At 36.4% G+C, this 20182-nt stretch overlaps 1 protein-coding gene across 2 annotated transcripts in view; it reads left to right on the plus strand.

Moving 5' to 3' along the window:
- The window catches only part of HDX (highly divergent homeobox), a 110815-nt gene that overhangs the window by 47970 nt on the left and 42663 nt on the right, over positions 1–20182 (plus strand). For both annotated transcript variants that reach the window (XM_054716030.1, XM_054716034.1), the window contains one exon: positions 2285–2431. In XM_054716030.1, coding sequence (XP_054572005.1) covers positions 2285–2431 — 147 coding nt within the window. The remainder of the gene's footprint in view (positions 1–2284; positions 2432–20182) is intronic.

The following is a 20182-nucleotide window of genomic DNA, read 5'->3' on the forward strand; positions in this document are numbered from 1 at the left end:
TCAGTTGCGATGGTCGCTTAGGCTTTTATTATTATAGATTTTATTATTTAACGCTTTTAGGAGCTTTAAAAATAACCATCTTTCCTCCATAAGTTTCTACTTCATAGGCATTGCCATAAGTCATCTTCAGCATTGCTAAGTATGACATCCAGCATGTTTCTAACAAATCGAATCAGGTTTTATTTAGTTCAGTTTAAGAGATTAATCAGCTTTGGATGTCCTCTAAATGAATTACAAATTAATTGCCTGAGTGTGTTGCAGTTTTTGTTCATTATTTCTTCCTTTCTGACAGTAATTTAGGCTAGCTTACACTGAAGAATTCGGTGCAATAGCAATGGAAAAATATAGGAATATTTATGCTGGCTGTTATGATGGTCCTTACTACCATTTATTTTGCTCTCTCGGTTTTATATTCAGAAGTTTATCTTCATAAGTATTGAACAATCAATATAGGATGGGTACCTAATGAGATTTTTATGTTGTAAATAACTTGAGGGTTATTCCATTTGATTAAAAATTTGGATGGCATGTTTTGATTTATTTATTGGGAACATGTCATTTGTACTAGTACTTGAAATAAATTTTATTTATCAGTGTTTTTTAAGAAGTGGAAGAACAGATTTAGCAATAATGCAATTAACACAAACAAAAAATGTATTATATTTTTATGAAGAGGCACATTAATTATATACTCTAACTCCAATATCATGGTAGAAAACTAAGAATTCATATATTGATTTTCCTCCTGATAGCTCAAATTCCTTTTCAAAAGGATGTAGCTTCAAAACAAATTTGCTCCTATTGTGTAGTATTACATGAGTTTTAGCTATGATAACTTTATCTATATTTTATATTATATACATTATTTTCCATTGTTACCCAAATCCAATTTAAGAGAGTGTTTCACTTTAAATTTCGGCTGGATAGGAAATGTTGAAAGCAGTGTATGTGTAGGGAGGATTTGAAGTCTAGCTTCAATGTGGGACCAGACCATATTTTCTTAGGCAAAGGCAGCCTTATTCCTCATGCCATGATTTGTAACATTTGCTGTCAACTCACTCACTCTCACAGGCTTTCTCTTGCTCTCTAGGTCTCTCACACTTACTCTCATCACAAACACACACATACACATATAGGGCTTTACAGGATATATTTTAATTAAAATTCATTTTTAGTTTTTTTCACCACCTCTTGAGATAATTGAAGACATCATAGGGATAAAGCTACTAGAATAAAATCAGAATATTCCTATTTCTATATCTGCCATGGACTCTCTATGCCCTGTTGAATGTGTCCTTCGACCCTTCTTTTCCTGACTCCTTATCAACAAATTGGAGATCAATATTCTATCTTGCTTCTAATTTACTTCCTAGGGATGCCACCAGGATTTATTGAATTAAAACAATATATAAAGTCCATAGTTTTTTGTTTTAAAAACACTAATACAAAAAAGATAGGCTAATTATGAAACTCCCTAAAGTTATAAATATGATTGTTTTCTTGGGACTACATTATCTTCTTACATTTTTATATGCCTTTTTCATTAATTATAAAATTTGTAGGAGAGCTATGTGTATGGAAATTTAGATTAAATTATCAAAAGGCAGCACAGTGATGTAATCCGGACCCTGTTTTTTTTCCTTTTTTAAAAAATCCTTGCTTCAAGATATAGTTTTATTGATTTGAGAGAGAGGAAGGGAGAGGGAGAGAGGAACATCCAGGTGAGAGAGATACATTGAACATGCACCAACTGGGAATCAAACCACAACCCATTGGTGCACAGGACGACGCTCCAACCAACTGAGCAACCTGGCCAGCGCCTGACCCTGTTATTTTTTAAATACATGTAGTGTGAATGTAAATGTATATATCATAGAAAAAAGGTTGAAAGAATATACATTAGAATGTTAACAAATGTTATTTCCAGGATTGTGTATAATTGAAATTCTCTTCTTTTTAAAATGTATCTGTAATTTTTACAATGACATGAATTATTTGTGTGATTATAACCCTTTACAATAAACATCGCTTAATTGCTATCAGCTAAAATTTTTATTCTAGTACACTTTCATGTTATAAAATCATATTATAAATATCATGGGCATTTTCATGTTATAAATATCATAAAAATGCCCATTTCAAAATAGGGGAACACAGAGTAAGAATTGCATAATTAATTTAACTAATGTATATATTGAAAGTAACCTAACACATCTCACCATGATGATCCTATCTATAATAGTCTTCCTTTTGATTATTCTAATTTTTAAATTTTTTTCTACAGCTACAAGACCGCACTCAGTTCAGTGACAGAGACTTAGCCACCCTTAAGAAGTACTGGGACAATGGCATGACCAGCCTTGGATCTATCTGTAGAGAGAAAATTGAAGCAGTTGCAACTGAATTAAATGTTGACTGTGAAATAGTTCGGGTAAGACATTTTCAATAATTTTCATGGTGTTGTTGATGAGCATCTTAAATGAAAGCTTTAAAAATTATATGAGGTTATGTAAATAATACCATCAATACATTTTAAAAAATAACTCACATAATAGGAGGAAATATGTTCAAATCATATGTCTGATAAGAAACATATATCCACAGTATAAAAAGAACTCTTACATCTCAATAATAAAAGGCAAATAATGCAGTTTTTAAAATAAGCAAAGAATTTGAATAATCATTTATCCAAAGAAGATATACACATGGTCAATAAATACAAAAAAGATGTTCAACATTACTTGTAATTATGAAAGTTAAAGCCACAATGAGATACCACTTAGTATCTACTATGATAGCTGGAATAAAAAAGACAAATAACCACTGTTAGCTAGGATGTGGAGAAATTGGAACCATTATACATTTCTGGTGAAAATGTAAAATGTTTTAGTCACTTTTTAAAACCGTCCTCTAAAATTTTAACAAATTAATTATATGACCCAGAAATTGCACTCTTATGTATATAACCCAAAGAAATGAATCATGTATCAACTTAAAAACTTATATATGGATTTTCTTAACAGTGTTATTCATAATACCAAAGAGTAGGAAAAAAAAATGTCCATCAAGTTAATGGGTAAACAAAATGTGACATATGCCTATAATGGACTATTATAGAGCCTTGTGAAGGAATTAAATACTGAAATATGCTACAAAATAGATGAATCTTGACAACATTATGCTAAGTGAAAGAAGCTAGTCACAAAGAACCACATATTATATAACTATATTTATCTGAAATGTCCAGAATTGGCACATATACAGAGACAAATTAGTGGTTGCCAGCAGCTGGGTGTATGGAGGAATGGGAAGTGACTGCTAAAGGACAAAGGTTTTCCTTTTTTCATGATAAAATATTTTGGAATTAAACAGTGGTGATTGTTGCACAACTCTTTGATTATATTAAAACATGTTATTGTATATATTAAATGAGTCAATTATATGGTATTTTATTTATTTATTTATTTTTAATTTAATAAATCTTTATTGTTCAGATTATTACAATTGTTCCTCTTTTTCCCCCGCATAGCTCCCCTCCACCAGGTTCCTACCCCACCCTCTGCCCTCATCCCCCCCACTGTCCTCATCCATAGGTGTACGCTTTTTGTTCAGACTCTTCCCGCATCCCGCAACTCCTCTTTTCCCCCGAGAATTATCAGTCCACTCCCTTTCTATGCCCCTGATTCTATTATGTTCACCAGTTAATACTATTCATCAGATTTTTTATTCCCTTCGTTTTTAGATTCACTTATTGATAGATATATGGTATTTTAAATATATCTCAGTAACATGAGGTGATCTGAAATATATGTCACATTTTATGTAATGAATAATAGATTGAAAATTATATTGATCTGTCTTGGGAACGGCAATTTTCATTCCCTTTGAAAGATGTTGATATAAGATTTAGATAGTGACAGTGGTGTATTGGTAAATATTTAACAATCAGACCTCTAAGGAAAACATGTATTGATTTCCATGGTATGAAGATTCCCACCATGGTTGATCCCATGGCTCATTCAATGTGGAGTTCAGAAGAGATACCAATAGTTGGCTCTCATGAGCAAATATGAGTAGGCTTCAGTTCAAACTAAAGGATCATCCCAGAATATAAAGAGAGAAGTACTATTAAATAACAAGTGACAAATCACATAACTCTTTTAGAGGAAGAAATAAAGTTTTTGTCTTACACATACATGAAGAAAGATGGAGAAGTATAAGGAGAAGTCATAAAGAACAGATTTATCAAAATAAATACTATTCTCAAAATACTGACCTATTCAGAGCCTTGCTTTTTATTTTGTTATGATCTAGATGGGAATTAAAAATTAATCTTGTATTTACTGAGCATGCTACATGTTACATATACTAACAATGAATTAGAAAAGCATTAGACATGTTTCCTATTGTTAAGGTGCTCAGACTCTAGCTAAAGGTTTGACATGAGAATACAAGTAAATGACTGAAGATTAAATGGAATAGAACTATGGTATGGGAGTCCAAGTAAAAGCCAAAAACAAACAAAAAATGAAGAACACGTGTTTTGTTGTAATTGTCATTTATTTTTATTTTTAACTCAAAGTTATGCATGCACATAACTTAAGGAGTCAAGTTCTACAGAACTTGCTACAAAACAAACATTTCTCACTCCTTCCCTCCTACCATTTTCCAATAGCCAGTCAACCACTTCCTCCTCTTTTAGATGATTTATTTGGTATGTACCTCCATCTATAAATAATGTGCTGTATTAATTAGAAGTAGGCTTGGCTGTGAGTAACAAAAGGACTCAAAATAACAGTGACTTACAGAAGATATTTCAATTCCATGTACAAATCCAGGGATATTCAATTTAGAACTGACATAGCAGTTCTGCCATATGAAGTCCTCAAAGACTTTGGTACCTTCTATCTTCCAGTCTGCCATCTCTTGTCCTCAAGGTCCAAAATTATGGCATGCATGGTCCAGGCAGCATGACAAAAATGGAGAGAAAGAAGGGGCAACGAATGTACCAGAAAGGGGATTCCCAGAAACTGTCACAAGACACATTCACTTACATACCGTTGGCTAATTACTTGGTCATACCTAATCGGAAGGGAAGCTACAAATGCAGTTATATTGTGGGAAGCCAATATAAGTTCTCTTATTCTGGAAGAGAGAGAAGGCAGATACTGGAGAAAAACTAGCAGTCTCTCTCATATCTGTTTTTATCACTACTTTTTTTTTTTTCAGTGCTAAGCATTATTGATTGATTTCCTATTATGAAATGTGAAGTTTTTAAAAATATATTTCAAAGTATCTTATTAATTATTTCACCTACATGCATATTTCTTTTCTTCCCAGTATAATTATTTTATAATTCTGATTAGTTTGATATTCAATGTTTATGTAAATGTTTTTCACATTTGAATTATGTAGTATAATGTTATTTGTCATTTTCTGCATAACCTTATATTGTTTCCTTGGAGTTCATTATTTACTTAGTTTTTGTAAGTTTGCTTGCTTGATTTTCTATGTACTTACTATTAATTTATCCTCAAACCCTTCCACAGTTGTATATCTCTCCTCTCAATACATTTATACACATGTGGCAGTGTAACAATTTTATCATCTTGAAGAATCTTCTCCTGGAAAATTATACTCTCCTCCAATCTGGATTGGTTACTCTGCACCTGGAGCATAACAGTTACCTTGAGATTTCTATTTTTAATCTTTTAATCCAATTGCTTTAATTTCAGTAAAATGTCCCCCCTTTTCTTCTTTTTTTTCTATATACTGAATTTATCGGGGCAACACTATTTACTGTAACAAAATTCTACAGATTTCAGGTGCAGTTCTACAACACATCATCTGTATACCGTTTTATGTGTTCACCACCCCCAATCATGTCACCATAACCTGTTATTCCCCCACTCCCACCCTACTACCACACACTGTTGTCCGTGGCCATGAGTTTTATTTTGTTTTTATTTTATGTTTTTATGCCCAATCCCTCCACATCCCGCCTTAGTTCACTGTGTTTATTAGATTCCATATACTGTATCTTCTTTGAATAATTCTCAAGGTATGCTGTGCTGTTGCAAAAGGTACACTCAGTTGTTCTTCTAATTCGGAAGTATATTTCCTGGCTTGTTTTTATTTTATTTTGTTTTGTTATTCTTAATTCTTTATTGTTGAAAGTATTACATATGTCCCCTTTTTCTCCATTGACCTCAACAAGCCTTCCTCCACCTCCCAGTCCAGGTCTTCATCCCCTATTGTCTGTTTCTATAGGTTATGCTTATATGCATGTAAGTTCATTGGTTGATCTGTACTCCCCACCAACACTCCCCTGCCTTCCCTCTGAGGTTTGACAGTTTGTTCAAAGCTTCTATGTTTTTGGATCTATTTCTCTTCATCAATTTATGTTGTTCATTACATTCCACAAATGAGTGAGATCATGTGATATTTATCTTTCTCTGACTGGCTTATTTCACTTAACATAATGCTCTCCAGCTCCATCCATGCTGTTGCAAATGGTAGGAGTTCATTACTTTTTATAGCAGCATAGTATTCCATTGTGTAGTGCATATAAGCATAACCACTTGGTCATGGTGTATGATCTTTCTAATGTATTGCTGGATGAGATTTGCTAATATTTTGTTGAGGATTTTAGTGTCTATGTTCATCAGCAATATTATCCTGTCATTGTCTTTCTTTGTAGTGTCTTTATCTGGTTTTGGGATTAGGGTAATGCTGGCCTCATAGAAAGAGGTTGGAAGTGTTCCTTCTTCTTGAAATTTTTGTAATAGCTTGAAAAGGATAGGTGTTGGATGTTTGGTAAAACTTCCCTGTGGAGCCCATCAGGACCAGGGCTTTTGTTTGCTGGAAGTTTTTGTTGTTGTTTTTAAATATATAACTGCTTCAATTTCATCAGTAGTTATTGGCCTGTTCAGGTTATCTGGTTCTTCCTGATTGAGTTTTGGGAGATTGTATTTTTCTAGGAATATGTCCATTTCGTCCAGGTTGTCCTGTTGGAGTAGAGTTGTTCATAGTATTTTTTAAGATCCTTTGTATTTCTGTGGGTCTTTTGTTTCTGATTTTGTCTATTTGGGTCCTCTCTCTTTGTTTCTTGGTGAGCCTGGCTAAATATTCGTCAATATTGTTTATCCTTTCAAAGAATCAGATCTTGGTTTTATTGGTCTTTTGTATTTCTTTAGATCTCTATGTCATTTCTTTCTACTCTGGTCATTATTTCATTCCTTCTGCTTACTCTGGGCTTTTCTTGTTGCTCTCTTTCTAATTCTTTAAGTTGTAGGGTTAGATAACACACATACATATTTTTTAATCCCTTTACTTTTGTTCTCCTAGCCCTCAAGTCCCCTCCTCTCTGACAGATGTCAATCTGTTCTATGCATCTATGCTTCTGTTTCTATTATTTGTTAAATTATTCTGTTCATGAGATTCCACATATGAGTAAAATTGTATGGTACTTCTCTTTCTTTCACTGGTTTATTTCACTTAATATAATCACCAGGTCCATCCAGGCTTTGGAAAAAGGTAAGTTTTCCTTCTTTAGTATGACCGAGTAGTATTCCACTGTGTAAATGTACCAGGGCTTTTTTATCCACTCATCTACTGATGGACAATTGGGTTGTTTCCAGATCTTAGCTATTGTTAATAACACTGCAATAAATATATAGATGCATATATTCTTTTGAATAAGTGTTCCAGGTTTCTTCAAATATATTCCCAAAAGTGCAAACTCTGAGTCATAAGGAAGTTACATTTTGTTTTCCAGGGAACTTCATACTGTTTTCCAGAGTGGCTACACCAATCTGCATTCCCACAAACAATGTGTGAGGGTTCCCTTTTCTCCACATCCACACCAGAATTTATTATTTGCTGATGTATTGAAGATAGTCATTCTGACAGGCATGAAGTGATATCTCATTGTGGATTTAATTTATATGTTCCTGATCATTAGTGACGTTGACCATCTTTTCATATAGCTATTGGCCATCTACATGTCTGCTTTGGAGAAGTATCTATTCAGGCCCTTTGCCCTTTGTTTTTTTTTAATTGGGTTGTTTATCTTTTTGGTGTTAAGTGATATAAGTCCTTTTTCTACTTTGGAAACTAACTCCCTATTATTATATTATTTATTGTCTAAGGTTTTACATATGTCTCCTTTTTCCCCACTTGACCCCCAGCTCCCCGCCCCAGCCATTTCCAGCACAAGCAAACCCCCACTGCCCAAGTGTCTGTGTCCATTGGTTACACTAATATGCATGCATACAAGTCCTTTGGTTTCTCCATACCACCGCCCTCCGCCATTTGTCTCTGGATCTATTCTTGTTCATCAAATTATGTTGATCATTATATCCCACACATGAGTGAGATCATGTGATATTTATCTTTCTCTGACTGGCTTATTTCACTTAGCATGATGCTCTACAGTTTCATCCATGCTAATACAAATGATAAAAGTTCCTTCCTTTTTATCGCGGCATAATATTCCATTGTGTAGATGTACCATAGTATTTTAATCCACTCATCTGCTGCTAGGCACTTAGGTTGGTTCCAAATCTTAGCTATTGTAGATTATGCTGCTATGAACATAGGGGTGCATATATGGTTTCTGATTGGAGTTTCTGGTTACTTGGGATATAGTCCTAGATGTTGGATTACTGGGTCAAATGGGAGTTCCATTTTTAACTTTGAGGAAACTTCATACTGTCTTCCACAGTGGCTGCACCAGTCTACATTCCCACCAGCAGTGCACAAGGGTTCTTTTTTTCCACATCCTTGCCAGCACTTGCTTGTTGATTTGTTGATGATAGCCATTCTGACAGGTGTGAGATGGTATCTCATTTTTGTTTTTATTTGTGTTTCAATCTTGTGTATCTTTTCAAAGAACCAGCTCTTGGTTTCGTTGACCTTTTGTATTATTTTATTTTTGTTGTTGTTGTTGTTTTTTGTCTTTATGTCATTTATTTCTGCTCTGATGTTTATTATTTCCTTCCTTCTGCATACACTGGGCTTTTCTTGTTGCTCTCTTTTTAACTCTTTGAGTTGTAGGGTTAGATTATTTATTACTATTTTTTCTTGTTTTCTGAGGTAGGCCTAGGGTAGAACTATAAACTTCCCTCTCAGGACTGCTTTCACTGTGTCCCATAGATTTTGGATTGTTGTGTTTTCATTGTCATTTGTAGACATGATGCTTTTTATTTCTTCTTTGATCTCTTTGGTAACCCAATCATTGTTTAATAGCATGCTATTTAGGCTCCAAGTGTTTGATTTTTTATTGTTTTTATTGTGGTTGATTTCTTGTTTTGTGCCATTGTAATCTGAGAAGATGCTTGATATGATTTCTATATTCTTGAATTTGAAGAGACTTTGTCTGTGTCCCAATATGTGGTCTATCTTTGAAAATGACGCTTGTGTGCTTGAGAAGAATGTATATTCTGTGGCTTTGGGGTGAAATGTTCTGAAGATGTCAAATAATTCCATGTGATCTAGTGAGTCATTTAAGATTGATGTTTCTTTGCTGATTTTTTGTTTAGAGGATTTGTCCAGTGTTGTTATTGGAGTATGAATGTCCCCTACTATGACTGTATTGCTGTCAATCTCTCCCTTGAAATCCTTCAGAATGTTTTTTAATGTATTTTGGTGCTTCTGTATTGAGCGCATATATGTTTCCCAGAGTTATACCTTCTTGTTGAATTGCTCCCTTTAGTACTATGAAGTGGCCTTCCTTATGTCTTGTTATCGCCTTTACTTTAAGGTCAAATTTGTCAAATATAAGTATTGCTACTCCAGCTTTTTTTTTTTTTTTTCATTTCTACTTGCCTGAAAAACCTTTCTCCAACCCTTCACCATCAGTCTGTGTGAGTCTTTTGTTCTGAGGTGGGTCTGCTGTAGACAGCAGATATATGGGTCAGGTTTTCTTTTTCTTTTTTTTAAATATTATTTTATTTTCAGGGTTTTTTATTGTTTAAAGTATTATACATAGTAGTACATATATCGCCTTTGTTTTCCCCCATTGACCTTCCCCCAGCCTCCCCAACCCCTATCACATTCCCTCATCTCACCCACTCCCCAGTGTCTTGTGTCCATTGGCCATGCTTATATGCATGCATACAAGTCTTTTGGTTGATCTCTTTCACCTTTTCCCCAACACTCCGCAGCCTTCCCGCTGTAATTTGACAGTCTGTTCAGTGATTTACTGCCTCTGTATCTATCTTTTTGTTCATCAGGTTATAATGTTCTTTATTTTCCATAAATGAGTGAGATCATGTGGTATTTTTCTTTCATTGCCTGGCTTATTTCACTTAACATAATTCTCTCCAGGTCCATCCATGCTGCTGCAATTGGTAAGAATTCCTTCTTTTATATAGAAGCATAGTATTCCATTGTGTAGATGTACCATAGTTTTCTAATCCACTCATCTGCTGATGGGCATTTAGGTTGTTTCCAAATCTTAGCTATGGTGAATTGTGCTGCTATGAACATAGGGGTACAAATATCCTTTCTGATTGGTGTTTCTATTCTCTTGGGATATATTCCTAGAAGTGGGATTACTGGGTCAAATGAGAGTTCCATTTTTAGTTTTTTAAGGAAACTCCATACTGTTCTCCACAGTGGCTGCACCAGTCTGCATTCCCACCAGCAGTGCACAAGGGTTCCTTTTTCTCCGCATCCTCACCAGCACTTGTCATTTGTTGATTTGTTGATGATTGCCATTCTGACAGATGTGAGATGGTACCGCATTGTAGTATTGATTTGTATCTCTCTGATAATTAGTGACTTTGAGCATGTTTTCATATGTCTCTTGGCCTTTCTTTTGTCTTCTTTTGAAAAGAATCTGTTTAGGTGCATTGCCCATTTTTTTATTGGATCATTTATCTTCCTTTTATTAAGTTGTATAAGTTCTCTGTAGATGTTGGAGATTAAACCTTTATCAGTGATAACATTTGCAAATATGTTCTCCCATGCAGTGGGCTTTCTTGTTGTTTTGTTGATGGTTTCTTTTGTTGTGAAAAAGCTTTCTATTTTGGTATAGTCCCATTTGTTTATTTTCTCATTAGCTTCCATTGCCCTAGGAGTGGTATCAGTGAAGAAGTTGCTTTGGCATATGTCTGAGATTTCTCTGCCTGTGGATTCCTCTAGTATTTTTATGGTTTCCTTTCTTATGTTTAAGTCCTTTATTCATTTTGAGTTTATTTTTGTGTATGGTGTAAGTTGGTGATCTAGTTTCATTTTTTTGCATGTGTCTGTCCAATTTTCCAACACCATTTATTGAAGAGACTGTCTTGACTCCATTGTTTGTTCATGCCTACTTTGTCGAATTTTAATTGAGCATAGTGGTTTGGGTCAATACCTGGCTTCTCTATTCTATTCCATTGGTCAATATGTCTGTTCTTGTGCCAGTACCAGGTTGTTTCCAGAACAGTGGCCTTGTAATACAGTTTGAAATCTGGTATTGAGATCCCACCTCCTTTGTTCTACTTTCTCAGGATTGCTGTGGCTATTCGGGGTCTTTTTTTTTTCCAGATGAATTTTTTGAGAGTTCTTTCTCAATCTGTGAAATATGCCGTTGGTATTTTAATGGGGAGTACATTGAATCTAGAATGTTTTGGGTAGTATGGACATTTTAATAATGTTGATTCTACCAATACATGAACATGGTGTATTCTTCCATCTGTTTATGTCTTCCTTTATCTCTATTTTCAGTGTCCTGTAGTTTTCCGTGTATAGGTCTTTTACCTCCTTAGTTAAGTTTATTCCAAGGTATCTTAATGGTTTTGGTGCGATGGTAAATGGGATTGCTTTTTTAGTCTCTCTTTCTGTAGGTTCACTATTGGTGTATAGAAATGCATATATTTCTTTGTGTTAATTTTGTATCCTGCTACCTTGCTGAATTGATTTATTAAGTTTAATATTTATTGTGGAGTCTTTTGGTTTTTTTATGTACAATATCATTTCATCTACAAATAAGGACAGCTTTACTTCTTCTTTTCCAATTAAGATGCCTTTTATTTCTTCTTGTCTAATTGCAATGGCTAATACTTTCAGTACTATGCCGAACAGGAGTGGTGAGAGTGGGAATACCTGTCTGGTACCTGTTCTTAGGGGAAATGGTTTTAGTTTTTACCCGTTGTGTATGATGTTAGCTGTGGTTTTACAATATAAGGCTTTTATTATGTTGAGGTATGTTCCTCCTATTCCCACCTTGCTGAGAGTTTTTATCAAGAAATGGTGTTGGATTTTGTCAAATGCTTTTTCAGCATCAATTGATATGACTATGTGCTTTTAATCTCTCAATTTGTTTATATGATGTATCACATATATTGATTTGTGGATATTGCACCATCCTTGAATCCCTGGGATAAATCCTACTTGGTCATGGTGTATGATCTTTATGATATACTTTTGGATGTGATTTGCTAGAATTTTATTGATGATTTTGGAATCTATATTCATGAGGGATATTGGCCTGTTATTCTCTTTCATTGTGTTGTCTTTATCTGGTTTTGGTATTAGGGTGATGGTGCCTTCATAGAATGAGCTTGGAAGTGTAACGTCCTCTTGAATTTTTTGGAATAGTCTGAGGAGGATGGGTTTTAGGTCTTCTTTGAATGTTTGGTAAAACTCCCCTGTGAAGCCATCATGCCACGGTCTTTTGTTTGCTGAAAGATTTTTGATGACTGCTTCAATTTATTCCATAGTTATTGGCCTATTGAGAAGTTTAAATTCTTCCTGATTGAGTTTTGGAAGGTTGTATTTTTCTAGGAATATGTCCATTTCCTCCAGGTTGTCCAGTTTGTTGGAATAGAGTTGTTCATAGTATTTGTTAACAATTCTTTGCATTCTGAGGGGTCTGTTGTTATTTCTCCTCTTTCATTTTTGATTTTGTTTATTTGGGTCCTCTCTCTTTGCTTCTTGGTGAGCCTGGCTAGAGGTTCATCAATCTTGCTTATCCTTTCAAAGAACCAGCTCTTGATTTTGTTGATCTTTTGTATTGTTCCTTCGGTCTCTATGTCATTTATTTCTGCTCTGATCTTTATTATTTCCTTCCTTCTGCTTACACTGGGCTTTTCTTGTTGCTCCCTTTCTAACCCTTTGAGTTGTAGGGTTAGGTAGTTTATTACCATTGTTTCTTGTTTTTTTGCAGTAGGCTTGTAGAGCTATGAACTTCCCTCTCAAGACTACTTTCGCTGTGTCCCATAGATTTTGGATTGTTGTGTTTTCACTGTCGTTTGTTGCCATGATGTTTTTTTATTTCTTCTTTGATCTCTCTGGTAACCCAGTCATTGTTTAATAGCTTGCTATTTAGTCTCCATGTGTTTGATTTTGGATTATTTTTATTGTAGTTGATTTCCAGTTTTATGCCACTGTGATCTGAGAAGATACTTGATATGATTTCTATTTTCTTGAATTTGAAGAGACTTTTCCTGTGACCCAATATATGGTCTATCTTTGGAAATGACCCATGTTCACTTGAGAAGAATGTATATTCTGTGGCTTTTGGTGAAATGTTCTGAAGATGTCAATTAATTTCATCTGGTCTAGTGAGTCATTTAGGATTGATGTTTCTTTGCTGATTTTTTGTTTAGAGGATTTGTCCAATGGCAGTAGTGGGGTATTAAAGTATCCTACTATGATTGTATTGCTGTCAGTCTCTCCCTTGATATCTTCCAGGATGTTTTTAATGTATTTGGTGCTCCTGTATTGGGTGCGTATATGTTTACCAGAGTTATTTCTTCTTGTTGGATTGTTCCCTTTAGTATTATGAAGTGGCCTTTCTTATCTCTTTTTATGTCCTTCACTTTGAGTTCTAATTTGTCAGATATAAGTATTGCTACCCCAGCTTTTTTTTTTAAATTTCCATTCGCCTGAAAAACCTTTTTCCATCCCTTCCCCCTCAGTCTGTGTGCATCTTTTTTTCTGAGTTGGGTTTCCAGTAGACAGCAGATATACGGGTCATCTTTCCTTTTCCACTCAGTTATCCTATGTCTGTTGATTGGGGCATTTAATCCATTTACATTTAAAGTTATTATTGATAGATACTTGTTTCTCACCATTTTTATTCTTTACCCCTGTGTTTCTTCTTCACTTCCTATTTCTTCTTTTTACAGCAGACCCTTTAGCATTTCTTGCATTGCTGGTTTGGTGGTAATAAACTCCCTTAGTACTTTTTTTTTCTGTGAAGCTCCAGATTTCACCTTCAATTTTGATTGATAGCCTTGCTGGGTACAGTAATCTTGGATTCAGACCCTTCCTTTGCATGACTGTATATTTCAATCCATTCTCCTCTGGCCTGATGTGTTTCTGTTGAGAAATCAGTCACTAGTCTGATGGGGGATCCTTTCTAGGTAACTTTCTGTTTCTCTCTGGCCACTTTTAATATTCTTACTTTGTCGTTGGTGTTTGCCAATTTAATTAGAATGTGTCTTGACGTTGGTCTTTTGGTATTCATTTTTCTTGGAACTCTGTGAGCTTCTTGGAGTTGTGTGGGTTTTTTCTTCCCTATATCAGGGAAGTTTTCTCTCATTATTTCTTCAAACAGGTTGTCTATTCCTTGTCAGTTTCCTCTCCTTCTGGGACCCTTATTATGTGGAGGTTGTTTTGTTTCATGTTGTCCCAACGTTCTCTTAGGCTCTCCTCATCCTTTTTAATTTTTCTTTCTAGAAGCTGCTCCACTTGGGTATATTTTTCCTACCTTGTCTTCTAGCTCACTGGTGTGGTCCTCTGCTTCTTCTAGTCTACTCTTGATGCTTTCTATTAAGTTCTTTACAGCAGCAATGTCATTTTTCATTTCTTATTGGTTCTTTTTCATTTCCACTTGGTTCTTACACATATTGTCAAATATGTTTTCCATTCTTTCATCTATCTTCTGACAATTTCTCTGAATTCTTTCTCTGACAGGTTGCTTGCCTCCACTTCGTTTACTTCCTTTTCTGGTGATGCCTGCTTTTCTTTCATATGTGGGCTATTTCTTTCTCTACCCATGATATGTCTTCTCTGGGTGTCTGGTTATGAAGTTCTCTCTCTCCTGTGTTGATTTAAAGGCACAAAATACAACACAACAAGGTACAACGCACAAGGTGCTGAACACAAATATATTCAAAATATTAATAACCCCAAATAAAGGTGACCACCAGAGAAAGGCGAATTAGAGGACAGGAGATAAAGGAGAATAGAAAAAGAAAAAAAAAGAGTGCAAAAATGAAATTGGGTAGACGGGAAATAAGTAAGAGAGAAAAAAGAGACAATAAGAAAGACGAGGGGAAAAACTGTATATATGGGGAGAAAACTCCAATAGAACAGCCACTACTCCCAACACATGCCAACAACAAGTACCTGGAGATGAATGAAAACTACAAACAACAACTAACATCAAGTGAAGCGAGCGAAAATAGAAGCAAAAAACAAACGAAAACAAAGCAAAAAAAGAGGAAGAAAAAGCAAAACAGTCTCACAAACAAGCATAAACAATTGATATAGAAAAAAAGATGGCGACTGTCAGGAAGGTAGGGAGAGAGAGAGTGTGAGTGAGGAACACATAGAGGAGAGTGTAGACGTGTGTGGTGTGTGTGTGTGTGTGTGTGTATGAGCTAGGGTAAGTTAGATTCTGCAGGTCTCCCAAGGGGCTGCCTAACCGGGCAGTCCTAGACGGTGGAGCACCGCACACAAAATGGACACTTCTCGGCGGCTGGTGCAGACACGGAGACCATGCCATCTTGAGAAACAAAGCTGCCTGAGACTCGGATCCTGGCTTCTGACACAAACCAGGACCCTGCAGCCACTGGGGACAGAGAACTGCTATCACAGCTTCAGACCAACAAACAACAAGAATCCAGACTTCCCGGCAGATTTCTGTGAGTCAAAGAGCCTATACCCCTCCCCGCAGGCGCATGGATAGCGCCATAGTAACTGATAGACCCGCCCCTCACCAAAGATGCAGAGCTTTGTGCAGGGATGCACTCCTCTTTAGGGAATTTGGCGCACGGGACAGAAGCAGCTCCCCTTCAGGGAAATCTGACAGTGCGCACAGAGGGCTCCCCTTTGGGGAATTTGGGGAAATTTGGCTTGTGGGTCACAGCTCCCCTTAGGGGAATCTTAGAGCGCAAAAAGAGGGGCTCCCCTTTGGGGAATTTGGGAGAGTGCACCGAGGCAGCTCACCTTCAGGAATTTGAGAGTGTGAGAAGCCCTAGCCTGTTTGGCTCAGTAGAGAGAGCACACACAGGATGCAGCTCCATTTCAGGGAATTTGGCACGCCGGACACAGCTGCCTGGGATCCCTGACTCACAGCACATTCACACTAAGAGCCAGCAACCCCAATTGTTGGTTCATGCACACACAGAGACCCTGATTCTCAATGAGAAACCACACAAGGCAACAGAGACTCTGACACTCGAGTCTTGGTGCAAACACAGGGAAACTCTGACTCCTGGCACATGCTAAGGATCTCATTTTCAGCACATACCAACAGTGTGGTGCAGACAGGGCCCCTGATTCTAAGTGTGCACACGAGACCACACGGAACACTGGGGACACTAACCCTGGGCAAGTCTGGTTCCCACCAACCAAAGGCAGCCACACGTCCTAGTATCAGAGCACTTCAGTGAAACTTGGGTGGAGCGAAGTCACCACAGCACATGGCCCAGGTCCACGCAAACGGAAGCTTGAGATTTCTGGTGATAGCCATAACAGGGAAACAAAATAACTCACAGAGGAAAGAAAATGTGGAGTCGCCAAGAAAGGAAATTAGTGAAACTGAAGCTTGCAACATGACCGAAAAGGAGTTCAGAGTAATGGTCGTGGAATTTATACATCGGATGGATGAGAAAATCAACAACTTATGCAAGAATCAGGAAGAAATGAAAAGTGATATAGCTACAATCAAAAACACCATGGAAAGTTTCAACAGTAGACTACAGGAAGCAGAGGACCGAATTAGTGAGTTAGAAGATCAGGTACAGAAACAAGCTCAATCTGAACAGCAATTGGAGAAAAAAAATAAAAAGCAGGAGGAAAGCCTAAGGGAGCTTCGGGACAACATGAAATGAAGTAACATGCGTATAATAGGGCTGCCAGAAGGACAAGAAGAACAGCAGGGATTAGAAAATCTATTTGAAGAAATAATGACAGAAAACTTCCAGGATATGGAAAAGATAAAAGTTACGCAAGTATAGAGAGCCCCAAGCAGGATCAACCCCAAAAGACCCACACCAAGACATGTCATAATTTCAATGGCAAATATAAATGATAAAGAGAGAATCTTAAAGGCGGCAAGAGAGAGACAGAGAGTTACCTACAAAGGAACACCCATCAGATTGTCAAATGATTACTCAACAGAAACACAACAAGCTAGAAGTGAATGGAAGGAGGTATACAAAGTGTTGCAAAGCAAAGGACTGAATCCAAGAATACTATATCCAGCAAGACTATCAATCAAAATTGAAGGGGAAAATCAGGAGCTTCGCAGACAAAAAAAAGCTCAGGGAGTTTATCACCACCAAACCAGCAATGCAAGAAATGCTAAAGGGAATACTGTAAAAAGAAGAAATAAACAGGTAAGAAGGAATACAGACACAAAAATAGATATGACTACAAACAAATACCTTTCAGTAATAACTTTAAATGTAAATGGACTAAATGCTCCAATCAAAAGACATCGAGTGGCTGAATGGATAAAAAAAAAATGACACATATATATGCTGTCTACAAGAGACCCACCTCAGAACAAGAGACTCACACAGATTGAAAGTGAAGGGATGGAAAAATATCTTTCAGGCAAATAGAAATGAAAAAAAAAAGCTGGGGTAGCAATACTTATATATGACAAAATAAACCTCAAAGTAAATGCCATAACAAGAGATAAGGAAGGCCACTTCATAATACTAAAGGGAGAAACCCAACAAGAAGAAATAATTCTGGTAAACATATACACACCCAGTATAGGAGCACCCAAGTACATAAAAAAAAATTCCTGGAGGATATCAAGGGAGAGATTAATAGCAATACAATGATAGTAGGGGACTTTAATACCCCACTATCACCATTGGACAAATCCTCTAAACAAAAAATCAGCAAAGAAACATCAATCTTAAATGAATCACTAGACCAGATGGAATTAATTGACATCTTCAGAACATTTCACCCCAAAGCCACAGAATATACATTCTTCTCAAGTGCACATGGGTCATTTTCAAAGATAGACCATATGCTGGGTCACAGGCAAAGTCTCTTCAAATTCAAGAAGATAGAAATTATATCAAGCATCTTCTCAGATCACAGTGGCATAAAACTGGAAATCAACTACAATAAATACAATCCAAAGAAATCAAACACATGGAGACTAAACAGCATGCTATTAAACAAGGACTGGGTCACCAGAGAGATCAAGGAAGAAATAAAAAACATCATGGCAACAAACGACAGTGAAAACACAACAATCCAAAATCTATAGGACACAGCGAAAGCAGTCTTGAGAGGGAATTTCATAGCTCTACAAGACTATTACAAAAAACAAGAAACAATGGTAATAAATTACCTAACCCAACAACTCAAAGAGTTAGAGAGAGAGCAGCAAGAAAAGCCCAGTGTAATCAGAAGGAAGGAAATAACAAATATCAGAGCGGAGATAAATGACATAGAGACCAAAGAAACAATACAAAAGATCAACAAAACCAAGAGCTGGTTCTTTGAAGGGATAAACAAGATTGATGGACCTCTAGCCAGGCTCACCAAGAAGCAAAGAGAGAGCACCCAAATAAACAAAATCAAAAATGAAAGAGGTGAAATAACAACAGACCCTGCTGAGATACAAAGGATTGTTGCAAAATACTACGAACAACTCTATTCCAACAAACTGGACAACCTGGAGGAAATGGACATATTCCTAGAAAAATATAACCTTTCAAAAATCAATCAGAAAGAATCTAAACAGCTCAATAGGCCAGTAACTATGGACGAAATTGAAGCAGTCATAAAAAAGCTTCCGGCAAACAAAAGCCCGGGGCTGATGGCTTCACAGGAGAGTTTTACCAAACATTCAAGGAAGAACTAAAACCTACCCTCCTCAGACTATTCCAAAAAATTCAAGAAGAAGGAACACTTCCAAGCTCCTTCTATGAAGCCAGCATCACCCTAATACCAAAACCAGATAAAGACAACACAATGAAAGAGAATTAGAGACCAATATCCCTCATGAACATAGATGCCAAAATCCTCAACAAAATTCTAGCAAATCGGCTCCAGCAGTACATCAGAAAGATCATACACCATGACCAAGTAGGATTTATCCCAGGAATGCAAGGATGGTTCAATATCCGCAAATCAATAAACGTGATACATCACATAAACAAATTGAGAGATAAAAATCACATAGTCATATCAATTGATGCTGAAAATGCATTTGACAAAATCCAACACCCTTTCTTGATAAAAACTCTCAACAAGGTGGGAATAGAAGGCTCATACCTCAACATAATAAAAGCTATATATGATAAACCCAAAGCAAACATCATACTCAATGGACAAAAACTGAAAACATTTCCCCTAAGAATAGGAACTAGACAGGGATGCCCACTCTCACCACTCCCAGCAGCAATAGGGGCTGCCCGGTTAGTGGAACCCCATCCTGCAGTCCCCCACCTTCTCCTTTAGTATAGCTATCCCTTAACTCGCCAACAAACACTCCCCGTTCGACCTTCAGCTATTCTTTCTTTCTGCTCTGGGACAAGGCTCAGGACACGTTTGTGTATTCCACTGCCATTTTTTCAGATCCCTAACCCAACCACTCTGGGCTTTTCTTGTTGATCTCTTTCAAATTCTTTAAGTTGTAGGGTTAGATAGTTTATTAAAATTTTTTCTTGTTTCTTGAGGTAGGCTTGTAGTGCTATGAACTTCCCTCTCAGGACTGCTTTCACTGCATCCCATAAATAGTGGGTTGTTGTGTGTTCATTTTCATTTGTTTCCAGGTTGTTTCTTTTAATTTCTTCCTTGATTTCTTTGATAACCCATTCATTGTTTAGTAACATGCTATTTAGCCTCCATGTGTTTGTATGTTTTTGAGCATTTTAAATGTAGTTGATTTTTAATTTCATGTCATTGTGATTCAAGCAGATGCTTGATATGATTTCAACCTTTGTGCAATTGTAGAGACTCAGTTTGTGTCTTAATATGTGGTCTATCT

This window comes from Eptesicus fuscus, chromosome 1 (assembly GCF_027574615.1).
Source record: "Eptesicus fuscus isolate TK198812 chromosome 1, DD_ASM_mEF_20220401, whole genome shotgun sequence".
In the NCBI taxonomy this organism is placed as follows: domain Eukaryota; kingdom Metazoa; phylum Chordata; class Mammalia; order Chiroptera; family Vespertilionidae; genus Eptesicus; species Eptesicus fuscus.